The sequence below is a fragment of the Ornithorhynchus anatinus genome, chromosome 16 (genome assembly GCF_004115215.2).
Source record: "Ornithorhynchus anatinus isolate Pmale09 chromosome 16, mOrnAna1.pri.v4, whole genome shotgun sequence".
NCBI lineage: Eukaryota > Metazoa > Chordata > Mammalia > Monotremata > Ornithorhynchidae > Ornithorhynchus > Ornithorhynchus anatinus.
Genome location: NC_041743.1, coordinates 3,554,390 through 3,575,217, shown reverse-complemented (window position 1 = coordinate 3,575,217; position 20,828 = coordinate 3,554,390). Strand labels below are relative to the sequence as shown.

The window sequence follows — 20,828 nt, the reverse complement described above, 5'->3', positions numbered from 1 at the left end:
GCCCCGCTGGGCGGAGGGAGGTTTTGGGGGATTTGGGGGGTGTCGGAGGGGCGGGTAGAGAGAGGGGGGGCTCGGGCAGGGGAAAGCGGGCGCCGCCTTCAAGCGATCAGAGACAGGCCGGGGGGTGGGGGGAGGCTGAGCTGGCCCTTGGGGACTCCTCTGGGTCCCTGGTCTGGCCGCCTGTTTGTCCGGCTCTCGGGGAGGGAGGGGGGTAAGGGGGCAGGAGGGCAGAGACACCGCTGGACTGGGGGGGGGGGGCAGGGGGAGAGAGGAAGGGAGAGGGAGGAGAGGGCAGATGGAGGGCAGGGGGGAGGGGGCAGGGGAGAGGGGGAGGGGACAAGGGAGAGGGGGAAGGAGAGAGGGGAGAGGGGGCAGGGGAGAGGGGAGAGGGGGCAGGGGAGAGGGGGAGGGGGCAGGGGAGAGGGGGAGGGGGCAGGGGAGAGGGGGAGGGGGCAGAGGAGAGGGGGCAGAGGAGAGGGGGCACGGGAGAGGGGGCAGAGGAGAGGGGGCAGGGGAGGGGGGGAGGGGGGGAGGGAAGAAGGGGGCAGGGGAGGGGGGGAGGGGGCAGGGGAGGGGGCAGGGGAGGGGGAGCAGGAGGAGAGGGCAAGGAGCAGGGGGAGCGGGCAGGGAGCAGGGGGAGAGGAAGGGAGAGGGAGAATAGGGGCAGAGGGAGAGCAGGGGGAGAAGGCAGAGAGAGAGAGAGAGAGCAGGCAGGAGGAGGGCAGAGGGAGGGCAGCGGGAGGGGGAGAGGCCACTCGTCCGTGCAGACGTGGGGCTTCTGGGCTCGGCAAGTGTCAGCCCTGGGGGTCCGGGGGCAGGGATGGCGCCTCCGTCCCTCCGTCCGTCCCTCCCTCCGTCCGTCCCTCCCTCCGTCCGGGTGCGGGTGGGGGGCCCCCGCTCACCCAGGTATCGGGTCCTGAGGCGGGCCGGCTCCTCCAGCCCCAGGGCCCGCCTCCTCACGTCCCACAGCAGGTGCGGCCCGCAGCCGCCGGACATGGCGGGCGGACGGGCGGGCGGACGGGCGGACGGGCGGTCAGCTCCCGCGCCCCGCCGGCGGCGTCCACGCGTCCGGGCCTCACGCCGCCGCTCCCCGTGGCGGCCCCGCGTCCGGTGCCGGTGTGGCGGGCCCGGGGCTCCCCGGCCGCCCGGCAGCCGCCCGCCTCATGCCCCGCCGGCCCGCAGCGGGCCGCCTCAGCCCGCCTCGGCCCGCCCCAGACACGCCCCCGCCGCGCCCCCGACACCCCGCTTCTCGCGAGATCTGCCCGGCGGCCGGCCGACCGGCCGGGAACGAGGGCACGGCCGCCGGCTCGGCCATCTTGACGCAGGGCGGAAGTAAAGGCGGGGGAAGCCCGGCCGGGGACGGTTGGCCGGGCTGCCTCCGTCCCATTGGTCCGAGCCTCGGGCCCCGCCCCCGCGGGGGCCAATCAGGGGCGGGGAGGCGGAGGGATCTGAGGGGGCCGAGGGGGCGCCGGCCGCCGGGCCGGTGGTGCCGCTCGGAGTCCGTCCGCCGGAGGGGGCGGGGCGGGGCGGGCCCCGGACTCCGCCTCCCGGCCTCGCCTTCCCGGCGCGGGGACTGGGAGGGGGAGCAGCGTGTGGGTGAGGGTGGGAGCGTGTGCGGGGCGGAGGGCTCGCGGGGCCGCGGGGCGTGCGAGGCGGCCGGCCCGGGTCGGGCCCCCCCGTCCCTCCCCCAGCCTGTCAGTCGGCCTGTCAGTCAGTCAGTCAGTCAGTCGGTCGGCCCGTCTGTCAGTCAGTCAGTCAGTCGGCCCGTCCGCCCGTCCGCCCGTCCGCCCGCCCGCCCGCCTCCGTCGGCTCGGCGGGGCCATGGCAGCCGCCGGCGCCCGAGGCCTCCGCGCCTCTTACCACCGCTTCCTCGACAAGGTGGAGCTGATGCTTCCGGAGAAGATGCGGCCCCTCTACAACCACCCGGCCGGTAAGGGGGCGCAGGCACCCTCCCCCCTCAGCCCCAGCCTCCCCATCCTCCCCCGGACCATCCTCCCCAGCCCCCCCCCCCAGCACCATCCTCCCAGCCCCCACAAGAACCATCCTCCCAATCCCCCCAGGACCATCTTCCCCAGCCCCCCCCCAGGGCCGTCCTCCCAACCCCACCATAACCATCCTCCCAGCCCCCACATAACCATCCTCCCAGCCCCCCCAGAACCATCCTCCCAGCCCCCCCAGGACCATCCTCCCCAGCCCCCCCAGGACCATCCTCCCCAGCCCCCCCAGGACCATCCTCCCCACCCCACCCCCAGGACCATCCTCCAGCCCCCCCAGAACCATCCTCCCAGCCCCCCCCCAGAACCATCCTCCCCAGCCCCCCCAGGACCATCCTCCCCACCCCACCCCCAGGACCATCCTCCAGCCCCCCCAGAACCATCCTCCCAGCCCCCCCCAGAACCATCCTCCCCAGCCCCCCCCAGGACCATCCTCCCCAGCCCCCCTAGAACCATCCTCCCCAGCACCCCCAGAACCATCCTCCCCACCCCACCCCCAGGACCATCCTCCAGCCCCCCCAGGACCATCCTCCCCCCCCTCCCCATCCATCCTCCCCCCCCTCCCTCCTCTCCCCCAGGACCATCCCCCCTAAAAGCAACAATCTCAGTGCCTTGCCAAGCCCTGTGCCAAGCGCCCGGCTGGATACAGTTCGAAGAGGGAGAGGGGCCGCGCGGAGGGGCTGACGCTCCCTGGTGCGGATGAGGAAACTGAGGCCCGGAGAAGTGACTCGTCCAAGGTCACGGGGCGGGCCGGGGGCGGAGGCCCGGTTAGGCTGTGAGCCCGTTGTCGGGCAGGGATTGTCACTATCTGGCGCCGAATTGGACATTCCAAGCGCTGAGTACAGTGCTGCGCATACCGTAAGCGCTCGATAAGTGCGATTGAATGAATTGGGACCCAGGCCTGCTTTCGGTTCCCCCCATCCCCCTCTGCAACCTCCCCTCTCTCTCCAGGTCGGGCCTCCCCCGGCGTAGAGGTCACGGCCCGGCCCGGTCCGGTCCCCTTCTGTCCCCGCTGTTATCCCGCAGCGGGGACATTTTTGTCGCACCCTTCGCGGCCCAAAAGCGGAGCTAGAGGTTGTCCCTGGAAGGGAGGTCACTCCTTCCCCCTGCCCCAGTTGGGCACAGCAAGAGATTTCTGCACCGACCTCCACTGGGGGACGTATAGGACGCCCCGACGGGACAGGGTTCGGTCAAGGAGAGGTCCCTTAGGATCTTTCGAGGGGCTAAATGCCGGAGGATGGTACGTTCTTGTCTCTCCTTGGGGTGATGATGGATAATTGTGATGTTTGGTCAGCGCTTACTGTGTGCCCGACACTATACTCAGCGCTGGGGTGGCTGCAAGCGAATCGGGTTGGACCCAGTCCCTGCCCCACGTGGGACTCACAGTCTCCCATCTCCATTTTCCAGATGAAGTCACTGAGGCCCAGAGGCTTCACACAGCAGAAAAGTGGCAGAGCTGGGATTAGAACCCACGACCTTCTGGCTCCCAGGCCTGCGTTCGGTCCAATGCGCCCTGCCGCTTCTCTCTCGGGAGAGGCCACGTCCTCTCCCACGTCCAGTGTTCTGCAGTCAATCAGTGGTATTTAATGAACGTTCGCTGAATTCGGAACACTGGACAAAAGACGATTATAATAGGATTGGTGGATGCGTTCCCGGGAACAGTAGACTGTACAAGCCCTGTTGTGCTCTCCCAAACGCTCAGTCCAGCCGGCTCCACACCGTAGGACTGTCAGCTTCTTGAGGGCGGGGATCGTGTCCCCTAATGCCACTATACTCCCCGAAGCGCTCAGTTCAGTGCTCTGCACACAGAAGAGAAGCTCCTTGAGGGCAGGGCTCCATCAGTCGTATATTTTGAACACCTACTGTGTGCAGAGCACTGTACTAGAGAAGCCACGTGGCTCAGTGGAAAGAGCCCAGGCTTAGGAGTCAGAGGGCGTGGGTTCTAATCCCGGCTCCGCCACCTGTCAGCCGTGTGACTTTGAGCAGGTCGCTTCTCGGTGCCTCAGTGACCTCATCTGTAAAATGGGATGAAGACTGTGAGCCTCATATGGGACAAGCTGGTTACCCTGTATAATAATAATAATGTTGGTATTTGTTAAGCGCTTACTATGTGCAGAGCACTGTTCTAAGCGCTGGGGTAGACACAGGGGAATGAGGTCGTCCCACGTGGGGCTCACAGTCTTCATCCCCGTTTTACAGATGAGGGAACTGAGGCCCAGAGAAGTGAAGTGACTTGCCCACAGTCACACAGCTGACAAGTGGCAGAGCCGGGATTCGAACTCATGACCTCTGACTCCAAAGCCCGGGCTCCTTCCACTGTATCTATCCCAGCGCTTAGAACGGTGCCGGGCACATAGTCAGTGCTTACCAAATGCCAACATGATTATTTTTATTATTACTAGGGCTTGGGAGAGCACAGTATAACAGAGTTGGTAGATTTAGCCCCTGCCAACAACACACTTACAGTCTTGAGGGAGAGATGGTGTCAACTGCTCCCCTGCGCTCTTCCAAGCGCTTAGTACAGTGTTCTCCACAGGGCAGACTGTAGGCTCCTCGAGGGTGGGGGCCCTGCCTACTAACTCCACTGCCCTCTCCGAAGCGCTTAGTCCAGCGCTCTTCACGAGTAGATGCCCAGTCAATACTATTGATTATTCCGGTTGGGAAATGCCTCTGAACCCAGGCCTTCTTAGTTTCCTCTCTGCCCCCAAATATCTGGTGTCCTGTGGACTTTATTTTCCAGGCTGTTAATAAGCAACCCTCGCTAAAATACCCCATGCTCCACTTCTGGGAACAGGATTCTTATCCCTACTTGGAAAAAAGCTAATGGTTGGATGCAAAAGGCAGGGGGAGGAGGGGGGAAAAGAGGAACTGAGAGGAGGAGAACAGCAGCTGCTTCTGCTGTTGCCAAAATAGACCTTCACCTTCCCTCCGCTCCACCATAGCAAAGAAAAAAAATCAAATTCACAAACAGAAAAAAAAATGTCTTCCAACCAGTTAGTGTTTTTATTTGCTCTCAGGGTGTTCTTCCAAATGGCTGCTCGGGCCCCTCAGGATGTCCCGGGCTGAGCACCTCCACCCGTGTTAGCATGGAAGCTCTTTGCCGTTAGCGATCACATCTCTTCTCGGTTATGTTCTTCCCAAGCACTTAGTACAGTACGTGATATCATCCAGGCGCTTAGTCCACTGTTCTGCACATAGTAAGCGCTCAATAAATACTACTGAATGAATGAATATCATCTGAGCGCTCAATAAATCCCGCTACGACTCTTTTTTTTTCCAGCTCATTAGCCAGCTAGGATTTTTATGACCTACCCTATTCCTATTCACCCTGTGCAGTGAAGATTTTTATCTTTTAATGGGCAATCTGCATTCCACCATATGGATAGAATTCGATATCCCTCCTGGCTTGGCTATTTTCCACAGAAATGGGCCTTTTTTCGACTCTTCCCTTCATATATCAAGAAGATTGATCCCACCAAGTTGGTTTCAGGTATAGAAATGGGGAACAGTCCAGTATAAGAACATAAAAACCCTCATTTCCATGATTTTGCAGGCTCTAGAATGAAAACTACAAAGATTCATTCATTTATTTTACCAAACTCCTGTTTCTCAACCAGAAGACTTTGCAGAGCTGGTGAAACGAGTCAAGTGCTCGTCGTGGGCAGGGAATGTGTCTGCCGATTCGGTTGTATTGTACTCTCCCCACTGCCTAGTACAGTGCTCTGCACACAATAAGCCCTCAAATGCCACTGAGTAAAAGTTATTGAGGTGATTTTACATGGGATGGTCCCAGATACTCAATTCTCACCCTCTGCAGGGGTTAGGTTTCTGAGAGACCCCTCATTAGAAAAATTCACATTACAGTCCATACTTGGCTCTGGTGCCCGGATCATTTGTCTACAAAACCATTATGCGCGCCGACTGTGTACGGAACACTGTACTTCGCGCTTGGGAGAGTACAAGTCTAGAAGGAGAGACAGATAATATAAATAAATAATTGAATTTGTAGATATGCTTGTAAGTGCTGTGGGGTTGAGGGTGGGGTAGATAGCAAACGTAAGCTCCTTGCAGGCAGGGAATATGTGGTTTATTTTATTGTACTCTCCCAAGTACTTAGAATAATGCTCAGTAAATACAGTTGAGTGACTTAAGGGAGAGTACACTTTTTAAGTCTAGTGATTTCTTTTGTTCCGACTCCAGCTACTGTATATCTTTGTATATTGGATTTTTCAATTCACTTAGTGTGAATTCTGGAGCCACTATTTTTATATTCTGCAAAGGTAAAATTGAGGATATTAGAACTGTGAAAGTAATAGTAATAATAATAATTATGGTATTTGTTAAGCACTTACTATGTGCTGAATACTGTTGTAAGCACTGGGGAAGATACAGAGTAATCAGATTGTCCCACGTGGGGCTCACTTTTTTTAACCCCCATTTTTACAGATGAGGTAACTGAGGCCTAGAGAAGCGAAGTGACTTTCCCAAGGTCACACCGCAGACAAGTGGCGGAGCCGGGATTAGAACCCACGACCTCTGACTCCCAAGCCCGGGCTTTTTCCACTTAGCCACGCTGCTTCTCTGTTTTTACTGTGGCCAAAACACCGTACTAAGACTGAGTGAGAATTAGGCCAGCGCTCACAAAGGAGACTGGCAACGGCCCCATGAGGACAAAAATAAGACAGTGGAGACGAAAATCAGCGTAAAAGGTGGAAAGATGCAGGAGAAAATACCGCAGTGAAGTGAGGAGTTGCGAATTCGGCTCTGCGGATGTGGCCAGAACAGACCCTGATCATCGGAGGAGAGAAGCCAAGTAGAGAGTCGAATTGATGCCAGAGGTCTCACTTTTAACCTGCTGACCCCGATCGTCCAGGTCGCCAGAGATTCGTTGGCACGAATCTTCCGTGGTGCAATCGTGCCCGGAGATTTCTTCCGCCTAATCTAGGATGGTCAGGATGCTTTTCTGGGTTTCCCACCTGGGGCTTTTCACCATACCAGCTTTGGCTTTTTGAAATAGTAAGATTTATCCAGACTCCTCCACAAGATGCTTCTTTTAATGTGGAGCTTTTTTTATATTTTTTTTGGAAAGGAGGGCGGTTTAAGTTTAACCAGTAAGAATGAAGTTCTGCTTAAAAACTATGATTTGAGAAACAGCTTGAGTATTCTACCAGTGCTTAGAGCGATTCCCTCATTAAGTGGACCCCTGGCAGTCTGAAAAAGTTGCTAGGAAGTCACCAGGCCCCGGGACAATCGGGTTTTTTGTTGGAAAACAATGCCCGTTGTCTCCCCACTGCAGTGTGAGAGAGGGGAGTTGGCTTGGCTTGCTAAACCATCACCCCAACTGTAAATCAGGTCTGTGCCTTATTGGCCACGGGCTATCCCTTTCCCTCCCCCCCACACCTCCATTCCCATGTACATAAAGCAAATTTATGCTGGTCTCTTGGCTAGAAAGACAGCGGGGCCACTTGGCCGGCTGCCTCCGAGGCCTTACTTCGGTAGCCAACGTTCACCTCCACAGGGAAGCAGCCTAGAAAATGGCCCCACGGTATTTTGGGGGCGGGAGGGACCGTCTTTTGAAGTGATGCAACCTTGTTCCCCAGGCAATCCAGCCACCAGAATTTATGGTGCGTTCCAGAGATCTTTGCCAGCTAGTTGGACTGGAAGATATTTGGGCAGGGGGCTGGTAAGACGTCAGTCCATCGGTGGTATTTATGGGGCACGTCCTGTGTGCAGAGCACTGGACTAAGCGCTTGGGAAAGGACAGAGCAGCAGAGTTGGGAGACCCACTCCCTGCCTACAATGAGCTTACAGTCCAGAGGGGAAAAATGGGGTATCGTTAATTGGGCAATGGGATTCCCTTTTCGTTTTCCGCTTCGTAGTCCTGTTTCCGGATCACTCTTGTTTTTGTGCTTCTTTTAATTTCCATCAGTTTTCATCAGCCAGCGAAGACCTTCTCTCCCACCCCTAATCCCAAGGAACAGCCAGTAGAAGAGCCTCGTTCAGTCATTGCTTGGGAAATTGGGGTTATGTTTATTTCTTGGGGGCGGTCGGGGAGGCTTGCCTTTCTGCCTGCTGCCAGGACTCGTATTTTCTGAGGGGCATTTCCTTGGAGTCGGCCAAAAAGACATTTCATCCACAAATGTCAAATGATTCAAATCGGCGTAGCTTGTAAATTAAATGTTTTAAGGGCTACCACTATGACTTTGTTATAGTAACGAAAATTGGAGTTGTTTTCGAATTCGTAATTGACCCCCGAGTACTCAATTCCAACCAACGGCAATTTTAAGAGGGCGTCTTGGAATTTTGCAGTAGAAGCAAGTATAGGATGAGGTTTGAAGTACAAGTATTCTGGTTTCCTTTGTCTTTTCCTAAACAGAACTCCACAGTTCAGGAGTGCGTTTCACAGATTTCAAACAAACCAAAGAAATCCCTTGGCCTTTATTCAAAGCCTAGAGCTTGGTCGACCCTCCCGAAAAGACCACACGGCTCCAGTCCCGGAGATGGCCGCGGTCTCGATTTTGATGCTTTTATGGAGCTTGTGGGGAATCCGGAGATTAAAAAAAAAAAAACGCAGGGTCGAAAAGACCACCGAGGTCAATCGGTGCATCGGTCGAACCACGGTATCAATCAATTCATCGGATTTAGTGAGAGCTTACCATTGCCGGTCGTAACGCTTGGGAGATGGGGCCTTTATAATCATAATGGTATTTAAGCGCTTACTATGTGCCAAGCGCTCTTCGGAGCTCACTGATTTCTTTGAAGCCTGCCTGCCGTTCCCCGACCCCCGTCATCCCCCTCCCCCCTGCCCTCCTTCCCTTTGGCCGCCGTCCCCCAAGTTGACGGTCATGAATGAAAAGTTGGGCGCTGTGAATGGGGGTTGGGGGTGCATGAGCAGACCTGAGGTGGAAGGTGAGCAGCACTGAGGCCTCGCTGTGGTCAATCCACGCCGCAGGAAGCGGTGTAGAAGAAGGCGAAGGCTGGCGACCGGGAGGGGCCCAGGGCCTGTTGCTAGGGGACAGGCCCGCTTCCTGTGTTTGTGTGTGTGACACGGTGTTTTTATTTCTAGAAAAATGCCCTATTCCGGCACTTTCGTCGGGGAGTTGTGTAAAGTGGAAGTGTCCTTGGGGCCGACTGCCCTTTTTTTTTGGTAGGGTATTTAAGTAATGATAATAATTTGATAATTTTGGTATTTAAGCACTGTTCCGAGCGCTGGGCAGATACAAGGTAATTAGCTTGTCCCACAGGGGGCTCACACTCTTAATCCCCGTTTTACAGATGAGGTAATTGAGGCACAGAGAAGTTAAGTGACTTGGTCAAAGTCACACAGCTGATAAGTGGCAGAGCCGGGATTAGAACCCATGCCCTCTGACTCCCAAGCCCGGGCTCTTTCTACTGAGCCACGCTGCTTCTCCTGTCCTCAGTCTGTATCAAGCACTGTAGGAAGCGCTGGGGTAGTTACAAGATCACCAGGTTGGATATGGTCCCTGTCCCATATGGGACTCAGTTTTACTCCCCATTTTACAGATGAGGTAGCTGAGGCACAGAGAAGTGAAGTGACTTGCCCCGGGTCACACAGCCGACGAGTGGCAGAACCGGCCTCGGATCCCAGGTCCTTCTGACTCCCGTGTGGCTCACTGGAAAGAGCCCGGGCTTAGGAGTCAGAGGTCATGGGTTCTAATCCCGGCTCCGCCACCTGTCAGCTGCGTGACTTTGGGCAAGTCACTTAACTTCTCCGTGCCTCAGTTCCCTCATCTATAAAATGGGGATGAAGACTGTGAGCCCCAGTGGGACAACCTGATTACCCTGTATCTCCCCCAGCGCTTAGAACAGTGCTCGGCACATAGTAAGGCCTTAACAAATACCAACATTATTACTATCATTTCCACTTAGAACGTGCTGCTTTTGAATTGGTTGGATCGTGGTTTGAATTGAGGGTGTGGGGTAAGGAAGGAAGAGGCTTCCAAACCTTCCTTGTTTGGGGGAGTTTCTAAAACAGATGAGCAGCGTGCGAGCCCACATCACCTTCTCCCTTCCCAGCCTTTCCCTTCCGTTCCCGTCCCCCAACAGAGAGGTGAGAAGGGGGAGGAAGACTCCGAAACTACACACCTTATTAAAAGTGGCGGAGCCCCCGAGAGCGGCAGACAAGTCTCCCATTCAGGGTGACCCCATTTTGATTTGAGTGGGTAGGTGGGCTCCCATCAAAGATTGGGGTATGCCCTACGATTTTTGAGGGCAAGACCCTTCTTACACTCCTCAGATCCCCCAGGCGCGTTCCAGTTCTGAAATATGTAAGGTGCTTCGCGCAACGTAATTGATCGATAAATGCGATGGATTAAAGTAGGATGGGCCAATTCCTATAGAGACTTCAGGTTGAACTCTTAAATGATTTACGAGGTCGCCGGCTTTGCTCCGTATGTATCCAGAGACGAGTACGGAGACCTAAGACCCGATTAGAAGTTCTTAGGCTCGTGGAGGAGCAGACACTGTTTATTTATACCTGTACTCTCCCAAGTGCTTAGTAGAGGGCTCTGCACCCATTAACGCCCAATAAATACCATTGATTGATTTAATCTTCGCTTTCATAGAGGTATGAAAGGCCGATGAGTGGTGCTTCTTTTCAGTAGTTGAAAGTTTCTGTGATCACAGGAGTCCAAAGTCTGTAACAATAATAATAATAATTTGTGGTATTTAAGTGCTTACGGTGTGCCAAGCACTGTACTAAGGGATGGGGTAGATATAATGAAATATATAATGAAAAGCCACGTGGCTTAGTGGAAAGAGCACAAGCTTGGGAGTCAGAGGTCGTGGGTTCTAATCCCGGCTCCGCCACCTATCAGAGGTGTGACTTTGAGCAAGTCACCTCACTTCGCTGTGCCTCAGTTACTTCATCTGGAAAATGGGGATTAAGACTGTGAGCCCCATATGGGACAACCTGATTACCTTATATCTACCCCAGCACTTAGAAGAGTGGTTGGCACGTAGTAAGTGCTTAACAAACACCATCGGCGCCATATAAGATAATCAGGTCCCACTTGGGGCTCACCCTCTAAGTAAGAGGGAAAACTCATCTTGAATCCCCATTTTGCAGATGAGAGAACTGAGCCCCAGAGAAGTGCAGTGACTTGCCCCAGGTCATACAATGGGCATGTGGCAGATCCAGGATTGGAACCCAGGTCCTCTGACTCCCAGGTCCGGGCTCTTTCCACTAGACCACGCTGCTTCAGCGCCATAATTCAGCAAAACAGGGAATTGAGATTCCGTTACCGCTCACTGGACACTTCTGTAACTTTAAAAAAAAGTTTTTGTTCGTATTTTTAATAGAGTGATTTAAGTATATTAAGTACACACTTTCTGCAATGTCACATTTCAGGCCAAGGAGATCTGTCAAGAACTTAAAATGGTTGCCACATTATCCATCCCTCGAGGGCTTAACGTGGTGTGTCTTGTGAGGTTGTATAAGTTGCTTGGGAAACCTGAGGTGCAACTTCTTCAGAAAGCCAAGCCCTCCCTTGGCAGAAATTAAAATAATATTCCGCAATCTCCAAAGTCAGCTTTGAGGCTAAATGTATTGGCCGTTCCCAGCTAAATTGAAATTAAATCTAGGGCAAAAAATGAAAAATGACTTTGGCATACTTTCGGATGCTCAAGAACTCTACATTTTGCCTTTTTCAGTCAGTGGTTATTCATCGAGCATCTACTGTGTGCAGAGCACTGTACTATGTCCTATATTCCTGGTTGTGTCCAGAAGGAGCAAGGGAGTGAAGTCGTAGCGCAGTTTTCAGCCGAGCAGGTGACTTTTGATGTAATTGGGCTTGACTTTTTCCTGTTGGCAAGCTGAGACGGCACAGTGGGGAGAGGTCAGGGTTTCAGATTGAAGTTCCTTGAGTAGTTTGGCCGTTTCTTCCTCCCAGCAGCCTGCTGGATCTCAAATGAACTTTTATTGCGTTTACATAAAGTTGAGCTTTCAAGCCTCATAAAGTGTCAAGTTGCAAAAAGCCACCCAAGCTCGGCCTCGAGGAAGGAACACGGGCCTGGGAGTCAGAAGACCTGGGTTCTAATCCCAGCCCTGCCACGTGGGCTGTGTGGTCTTGGGCAAGTCCCTTCACTTTCATTTGCTCATTCAGTCGTATTGAGCGCTTACTGTGTGCAGAGCACTGTATTGAGTGCTTGGAAAGTACAATTCAGCTTTGTACAGAGAGACAGTCCCTGCCCACAACGGGCTCACAGTCTAGAAGGGGGGAGACAGACATCAAAACAAGTAAACAGCCATCAGTGGCGTCAATAAAAAATAAATGGAATTAGAGATATTTATACACATCAGAACAAGTAAAACAGGCAGCAAGTAAAACATTTCTCCGTGCCTCAGTTTCCTCATAGTGTAAAATGGGGATTAAGACTGTGAGCCCCATGTGGGACAGGGACTGTGTCCAACCTAATTAGCTTGGCTCTACCTTAACGCTTAGTACGGTGCTTGGCACGTGTTAGGCACCTAACAAATACCGTAATTTAAAAAAAAAAGGGTCAAAGTTAGAATTAGTTTTTACTTCGACCTGTTAGTACAAAAGGATGCATGCAGTGTATTGGACCTAGTGAATGAACACTACCAAGTGATCCCTAAAATATCATAACTGTTGTATTTTTTTCTTCTCAGGTCCCAAAACTGTTTTTTTCTGGGCACCAATAATGAAATGGGTAAGTTGGACTTTGGACAGGAATGTAATTAGAACACGGACCTGAAAAGCTAGAGCTTTTTTTCATTCTATATTAACAGGTGAATAAAAAGTGCTTTTCCTTTCATGAGCTCTAAATAGATTACAAATGTGCTCATTAAGCTTCAAAGTCACCTTGCTCCCCAGTAGTTAGTCCCATTACCCGATGATTGACGTTTTTCACTCAGTAGGTCTCAGAGAACGGTGACTCTGGGGTGAGGCCCTTCAGAAAGCCGGGAGTGGAGCCAGGACTCGAACCCAGGTTTTCCGAATCCTGAGGCGGTTTCTCTCCGGCCTTTCTCGGGGCTTCCCAACTGATTTGCCCAGAGATCTACCAGTCAATCCAGGAAGATCAGCTTGTGCTCACAGATTCCTTCGGGCTCATCAGGCATCTTTCTATGCCGTCCATTCTGCGTCGGAAGAGACCCCATTTTGGGACACCCTGCCGTTTTTGACTTGACCTCCTTGACAACCCATGATGTACGGTCGATCACGCTCACCCATCAGGCCCCATGAAATAACATGAAAATGATTTCTTACTTCAAGCCGTTAGAAATAAACAGACTGGCCGGACCAAAAAATGAAAATCCTAGCACGGTAGATTTTCCCTTTTTAACAACAAAAAAAAAAATTGTGAGAATTGGGGCAAGTGAAAGTCAGAGACGGTCAGTCCTTTTTCAAAGGTGGTGTCTGTTTTGCGGGCTTCATGTGCCCCCTCGTCGCAGAAAATTCAGAAAGTTTCTGTGGGGCTGCTTCAGTGTTATTCAGAAAAAGTTAGCGATGGTGCTATTTGGGGAAGGGGGCAGCCCCGGCTGCTTATCAGTGGAAACGATAAAAAGTGTGTGTGTGAGAGGGGAGGGGTGTGCCCAGCGTTCATTTGTCCTTTTCTTGACTCATTCTGACCCTCTTAAAACCTTTTGCTTCAAGCCAAATTCGATCCATGTGTCCTTTTATTTATTTATTTATTTTTACAGTACTCCTTAAGCGCTACTGTGTACCAGGCACTGTCCTAAGCATTGAGATAGATATAATAAGGATGATGGTATTTGTTAAGTGCTTATTATGTGCCAAACACTGTTCTAAGTACTGGGGTAGAGACAGGGTAATCCAGTTGTCCCACGTGGGCTCACAGACTTAATCCCCATTTTACAGATGAGGGAACTGACGCACAGAGAAGTGAAGTGACTTACCCAAGGTCACAGAGCAGACAAGTGGCGGAGCCGGGATTAGAACCCACGACCTCTGCCTCCCAAGCCCGGGCTCTTTCCACTAAGCCAAGCTGCTTCTCATATAAGATAATCAGGTCAGGATGTTCACGCCCACAGGGACTCCCAGTCTAAATCGGAGGGAGGAGGATTGAATCCCCATTTTACAGATGAGGAAACTGAGGAACAGTGAAGTGAGTTGCTCAAGGTCACAGGTGGCAGAGCCAAGATTAGAACCAGGTCCTCTGACGCCCAGGCTCTTGGGCCTCGCTGCTCCCCTTCGAGTTGGAGTTTGATTGGTTAAGTCAAGTCTTGCATCCTGATAGATTTTGCCTTATTCATTGTTTCCGTGTCCTTTTTAGAACAGGCATCCTACACTCCTGTTGCCATGGGTACTTAACTTACCTTCACTGAAGCAGTCTTCTAGGGTAACCAGTGAAATCAGTCTGCCCAAATGTTAATATTGCAGGGCCCTTCCCGGAAGAACAGATTTGCTTCCAATTCAGCAGTTGATCCCAATCGATCAAATCAATCCGTGGCATTTACTGAGCACTTACTATGTGCAGAACGCTGTACTAAGCACCTGGGAGAGTCCAGTGCAACGTAATTAGCAGACACGTTCCCTGCCCGTAATGAGACCCGGTGCTGAAGCCAACAGTGTGGGTTTTTGGCTCGGCCAGTGCATTGGCTTCTTTCTTTCTTTCTTTCTTTCTTTCTAATGGTATTTGTTGAGCTCTTACTGTGTGTCACACACATATCTCTAGGGTAGATATGAGCTAATCCGGTTGGACACAATCCCTGTCCCACTTGGGGCTCGCACTCTTAATCCCCATTTCCCAGATGAGGTAACTGAGGCCCAGAGAAGCGAAGTGACTTGCCCAGAGCAGACAAGTGGTGGAGCGGGGATTAGAACCCAAATCCTTCTGACTCCCAGGCTGGGGCCGTATATTTGAACGAGTGCGATGCTGTCCGTATCGTAAATGCTAGGCCACCTCCCGAACCGCCAGAACCTTGGATTTCTGCCTGCCTGAAAGTCCTTAACACGCGGCTATTTTAAGTCCGGGTCGGACTTGTACATAGCCTTCCGGTGACAGCACAGTATGGAAATACTTTCCTTTCTCTTTGCGGCGGGCGTCTCGAGTTTTGTTTACAGCGCAATACCCTCCTGTCCTCCGTCGCCCCACGCAACCCAGCCAGACAGTGCGGAGTCATTTTTCTCTGATAACCCAATAGCTACCGAAACACGGGGAATGTGTCTATCGACTCTAGATCTCTCTATACCTCCTCTATCTGTCCCCCTCTATCTCTCTCGCCCCCAGACTGTGAGCTTGTTGTGGGCAGGGAATGGATCTGTTGTTATAGTGTTCTCTCTCAGGCGCTTAGCACAATGCTTTGCACACAATAAGCACTCAATAAATATGATTAATAATCATAATAATGATTCTGTCGTATTGTTCCCTCCCAAGGGCTCAGTACAGCGCTCGTCACACACTAAGCGCTCAGAAATGTGATTTATTGATGTGGCGATGAGGTCCCCACCTCCCGAACCACCAGAACCTCGGATTTTTGCCTTCCCGGAAAGAATCCCGATCCGTTCGTGCCCATCCGCCCTCCCCCACTAGACCCTCCCGGGAATCTGAGGGCGGGGGGGAGGACTGTCAGGGAATTCCAAGGATGTCAAACCGCACTTGCAGAGCTTCCAGCAGCTGGGTCTGCCTGACAGCAGTCTGACCGATTCTAGCCCGGCCTCCTCCATCGCAGAGAGCTACCGTTCTTTGTCTCTAACCTCAGTGTCCTTCCCTCTTGTTGCCTCACCTTCTTTTCCACCTCTCTCTCCTCTCCCCTTCCTCTCCTAGGCAGAACCAAGGCAGTAGGCCATAAACAGTGGGTCGGTGACAAGGGATCGAGGCACCTCAGACTCAAGAGCCCATTGAGTTACACATTCTTCACGTCCCCCTGGCTGACTGTGAATCTGTTTTCCTTCCAACTTTTCCCTTTGAAATCCAGCAGAAGGTGTATGGAAATACTTAAATGTTCGCATCCGTATCCCCAATTTCAGTAATAATTATAATAATGATGAAGGTATTTGTTAAGCTCTTACTATGTGTCGAGGACCGTTCTAAGCGCTGGGGTAGATACAAGGTAATCAGGTGTTCCCACGTGGAGCTCACGGTCTTAGTCCCCATTTAACAGATGAGGTAACTGAGTCACAGAGAAGTGAAGTGACTTGCCCAAAGTCACACAGCTGGCAAGTGGCAGAGCGGGGATTAGAACCCACGACCTCTGACTCCCAAGCCCGTGTTCTTTCCACTGAGCCACGCTGCTTCCCCTTAATAATTTAATTCAATAATTAATAATAATTATTCCCAGTAATAATTTGGGGTATTTGTTTAGTACTCACTATGTGCCAGGCACTGTACCAACCACTGGGGTAGATACAGCGTAATCGGGTTGGACACAGTGGGTCACGGTCTTAATCCCCATTTTACAGATGAGGGAACCGAGGCCCAGAGAAGTTGTGATTTGCCCCAGATCACCCAGCAGGCAAACGGCAGAGTCGGGCTTAGAACCCAGGCCCTCTGATTCTCTGGCCCAGGCTGTTGCCACAAGGCCACACTGCTTCCTCGTTCCTCTTCCTCTGACTCCTTAGTCTCACCTTTTGAGGGTCCTTAATATCGAACTTGCCTCTTAGAAGGGGGAGCCGTTAACTCAAAGCCAATGGGCAGTTCTCGGCCTCTAACTCCTTGCCAAACCGCCCACAATTTGTTCTACCTTGAGCCAAGACATTCCCTGAGAACCTCTTTTCTTCAAACATCTTCTTGAGAAAAATCCAATCAAGTCGATAAGAACTTCTTTCCCAAGTTTGAAATATAGCAAAATCAGAGGAGGTGAGCTCTGGATTGACCTCCAAGTTTTTTTGTTTTGGGGGGCTTTTTTAAATTATCTTTTGTTTTTCAGTTTGCATTCTGTTTTCCTTTCTGTTCCCATTGTAGTTATCTCAATAGGTCTATCACCCCTATTTGATTATAGTTCCTCAAAGGCAATCTGGCCTAATGGAGAAGTGTGGGCGTCAGAGGACCTGGATTCTAATCCCAATTGCACGCTCGTCTGCTGTGTGACACATCTGGACCTCAGTTACCTCGGGTGTTTTACCGTTTTACCTCATATGTACAATGAGGATTAAGACTCTGAGCCTTATGTGGGACAGGGACTGTGCGTCCAGAATGGTTATTTTGTATCTATCCCAGTGCTTAATACAGTGCCCAGCGTTTATTACAGTGCCCAGTAGTAAGTGCTTAACAAATACCATTAAATATGTGTGTGTGAGTGTGTGTGTTGAGGGGAACAGGGGCGAAGGGGCAGCCGGAACCTTATCCTCTGTATTTTTATTGGCTTCTTCTGAACAAGGAGTGACACCACTAAATAAATTCTGTGGTGGCTTCTTCTGCTAGTGAATTGTATGACCCACTCGCATTCCTGATGGCCCTTGGTGTTGGTTTGTGTCTCCTAGGGGTTGGTGGGAGCCGGATTAGCTGACATGGCCAGACCTGCCGAGAAACTCAGTACAGCCCAGTCTGCCGTTTTAATGGCTACAGGTGAATTCCTCGCTGTTTCGACTGCCATGTTTCACGTTATTTTATGTCACTTTATTTTAACTGAATCGACTTCCTGCTTTAATCTGGCTACCTCGTGAAGATTCCTCTGACTCTGAGTCTCTTTCACTCTGTGTCATTTTTCTAGGTTCTTGTTTGGGGGAAAGGGGCGGGGAGGGGTCTTTTCATATCTAAGAACTAATTTTTATATCCAATTGGGAGAAAAACCCTGTATTAAAGGCTCCATTTTAACTTATCCATATCAACTTTTTGTATGTTTCTCGCTCCGTCAACCAGCCTCGGAATTGCAAGATACTTGGATATTTGTTAAACTCATCCTTTTTTATGCTTTTCTAACTTTTGATTTTCCCATCCAACAGGGTTCATTTGGTCAAGATACTCTCTCGTCATTATTCCTAAAAACTGGAGTCTGTTTGCGGTTAATTTCTTTGTCGGTGCTGCAGGAGCCTCTCAGCTCTTCCGTATATGGAAGTATGTTGGCTAATATAATTATAGTAGTGATAATAATTTGTGCTTTGAACATGTGTCCAGGTTTGGGGCAGTAGGTTTGGTGTAGAACACCCCCGTGGTTATGTAAGCGAGATCAATAGAAAAGTCTTTGGTGGTATTAACGTGGCTAAGGAAGATAATTCAAATGGCTGGAAAACTCAGGGAGCACCCAAATCAGTTACAATGTTAGCTTGATCTCGAAATCGGGGAAAACTTTCACCTTTCTAGGGAAGAGTTCTCACAACCTGCTTTCTGACTTATTAAAGGCTGTCATGGAGGAGCAAGAGTGTCACTTCCAGTGAATTGCACTCGACAAAGTTAATAATAACAATAATAATAATAATAGTAATTGTGGGATTTAAGCCCTTACTATTTGCCAAGCACTGTACTAAACGTTGGGGTACATGCTAATCAGGTCCCACAGGGGCTAATCCCAGGAGTTGTGGCTTGCTCAAGGTCACACAGCAGGCAGGTGGTGGAGCTGGGATTAGGCCCTAGGCCTGTGCTCTTTCCAATAGGCCACGCTGCTTCCCAAGATGACAGAAGAGCAGTCAAACAGTGATCCAGTGTGATCCAACCCAAACCAGTTGGTTGCTTGTGATCCCATTAGTCCCTTTCAGCCTCTTCTGGCCACTCAGTCCCCTGAGCTCCCAGCTCCAGAGCTTCAGTCCCTTTCCCAGAGACTGTTTTTTGGGCCAGCCTTGGAACTAGTCTAAAAATAGGGCTTGGAGTGGCCCAGACTTCCCCACCCAAAACTAAAGGGGCCCTACCGAGCAAAGATGGGCTGGTGGGAATGCCCAGAGGAGAGAAACAGGGTGAGGAAAATTAAAGGCCAAAAAGGGAGGAAAGGGGAAATCAGCCAGATGACACCTGAAAGTCAAAAATTCCACGTCAAAACACCAACAGAATGTCCCATGAAGAAAAACCGTGTCCATCCTGAGGAAACAGACAAAAGCTCAGTAAACTGACTGGGGAAAAAAAAACGAGCACATGACTATGAAAAAGGGAATCCCAAGAGAGAAGCGGTAGTAGAGATTAAGTACAATTTTGCAAAAAAGAAGAAAAATGTAGTCACGGGACTAATAAGCATAAAAACTAAATACATGCCCCAAAACGTCATTTCGAGTGACAGTAGCTTAGCGGTTATCATTTTGAAAAATGAGAAAGATGGTTAAGGAATCCAATTTAGCTTTCACCTTGAAAAAAGTGAAATCTGTTGACAGCAGATTCGCCAGAGGGGTAGGAGGAAATAACTTGTCCAAAATATAGGCGGTGAGGGAGAGAGCAAGAAATTAAGCATCCTTCCACTCACCAGGTCAGAGAGAACAGGTAATTCCACTGGTCAGGAATAAACCGTTTGGAGGGCCACTACTGTTAGATAGCTAAATTGCTAAACTATCAATTTATGGTGTTTACCGTGTGCAGAGCGCTGAACTAAACAGTTGGGAGAGTATAATACAACAGAAGCGTCAGACATGCTCCCTGCCTACTCTGAGCTCACAGTCTAGAAGGGGAGAGAGACATTGATATAAAGTACGAGGGACAAGCGTGTCCGACGTGCAGAAATGGTTGGTGGTGGTATGCTGGCAATGGAGTAACGCCACCAGTTCGATGTGTAGGTGTCCCCTGAGCACAGAGCCTTTCTAGAGTCTTAACTCAGGGGTTCCATGGTTTTAAACTCGTTGGAGGCCCCGGACTTGGCTTCTCCCATCCCTCTTGCCCAAATTATGCAGCAAGACTCGATGGTCTCCGCTTGCTCCAGCTCGATCCTCGTCCCAGTGCAGATCAGTGACAGGGTCGGAAAGCATTGAATGCCACCCCACCTGGCCGCAAAGAAGGCAAAGGCATTGGTTTCCACTCGATTTTACTTCTTGGCATAAAAGAGGCATTAAATAGTTGTTAGCAATGTGTTTTGTTTTTTTCTCAGATCTATTTTAGTGCAGTTTCAGGATTAGTTGTGAATGCCCAAATCTAACGTTCTCAAGTTTTAAAGCTAGGATCCTTTCCAACTATGTAGTGTGGGAAATACTTTTCATGGCAGCGAGGTTCCAAGAGGCCAGGACGTTGTTGTTTCTGCCCACATTCCTCTCCAAAGCCGGGGGTATCCGAGGTGCGTTTGTCTCCTGTCGGTGGCCAAACCTAAATCGGGTTGTTCTTCAGTTTCCCGAGGTCCCGTTAGATGATCATCAATGCTACTTAGATTCATAAGGGCTGTGCCAAGCACTGTCCGGAACGTATTAAACACCCAGCCTGGGTTCAGTGAATTCAACTGCTCACAACCGATAGGTAGAACGAAGGATAGTAAGGGTCCTATCCGCTGGAAATCCGGTCATCTATAATGCCTTGATTTCATAGCCGACCTGAACCCGAGTAACCCCCATCCTTAACCTCTAACAACCCTTAGGGTTCAGTGCATTTCTCCTCACTTTAATATACACAAATTCTCTTTCCATTAAAAACCCATCTGTCTGTAGATTTATCGCCTTTTTCTCCTGCCCTCTTCTCGTCACCCTCACAAGTTTTTCACAGTAGGTTCGGGATTAACTTAGTGTGTTCCCTTTTGGATTTCAGGTACCAGCAGGAACTAAAATCCAAGGAAAGTCAATAAAGAGCCCTCGGTTTGCCGAACAACTCCGCCAGTGGACGTGACCCCCAGAGGAACCTCGATTTACTAAGAATCGTTGACTAAGAATCGTCGTCTTTGGTTCTTCAGAAGAGAATGCTAATAACATTAATACCCTGAGAGGAAGTGTGTCTGTAACTAGCTATCATGCAGAGTCTCAATGAACTGATAAATAAAACAACCTTTTAGTAATG

The 20,828-nt window shown here is 51.1% G+C and overlaps 2 protein-coding genes across 7 annotated transcripts in view; one reads left to right on the top strand and one right to left on the bottom strand.

Moving 5' to 3' along the window:
* DCAF6 (DDB1 and CUL4 associated factor 6) overlaps positions 1 to 1,136 on the bottom strand; it is a 76,432-nt gene extending 75,296 nt beyond the window's left edge. For 2 of the 6 annotated variants that reach the window (XM_029080754.2, XM_029080755.2), the window contains exon 1: positions 903 to 1,135. In XM_029080754.2, the coding sequence (XP_028936587.1) occupies positions 903 to 996 (94 nt within the window). In that variant the 5' untranslated portion in view covers positions 997 to 1,135. Of the gene's footprint in view, positions 1 to 902 lie in introns of all 6 variants that reach the window. The other 4 variants (XM_029080757.2, XM_029080758.2, XM_029080753.2 and 1 more) reach the window with 3 other exon arrangements.
* A 652-nt stretch (positions 1,137 to 1,788) lies between these two features.
* Positions 1,789 to 20,828, top strand: MPC2 (mitochondrial pyruvate carrier 2). The gene is made up of 5 exons (XM_029080759.2): positions 1,789 to 1,930; positions 12,646 to 12,686; positions 17,420 to 17,504; positions 17,882 to 17,993; positions 20,583 to 20,828. The coding sequence occupies exons 1-5, from the start codon at positions 1,822 to 1,824 to the stop codon at positions 20,617 to 20,619; spliced, it is 384 nt and encodes a 127-aa protein (XP_028936592.1). The 5' UTR covers positions 1,789 to 1,821; the 3' UTR covers positions 20,620 to 20,828.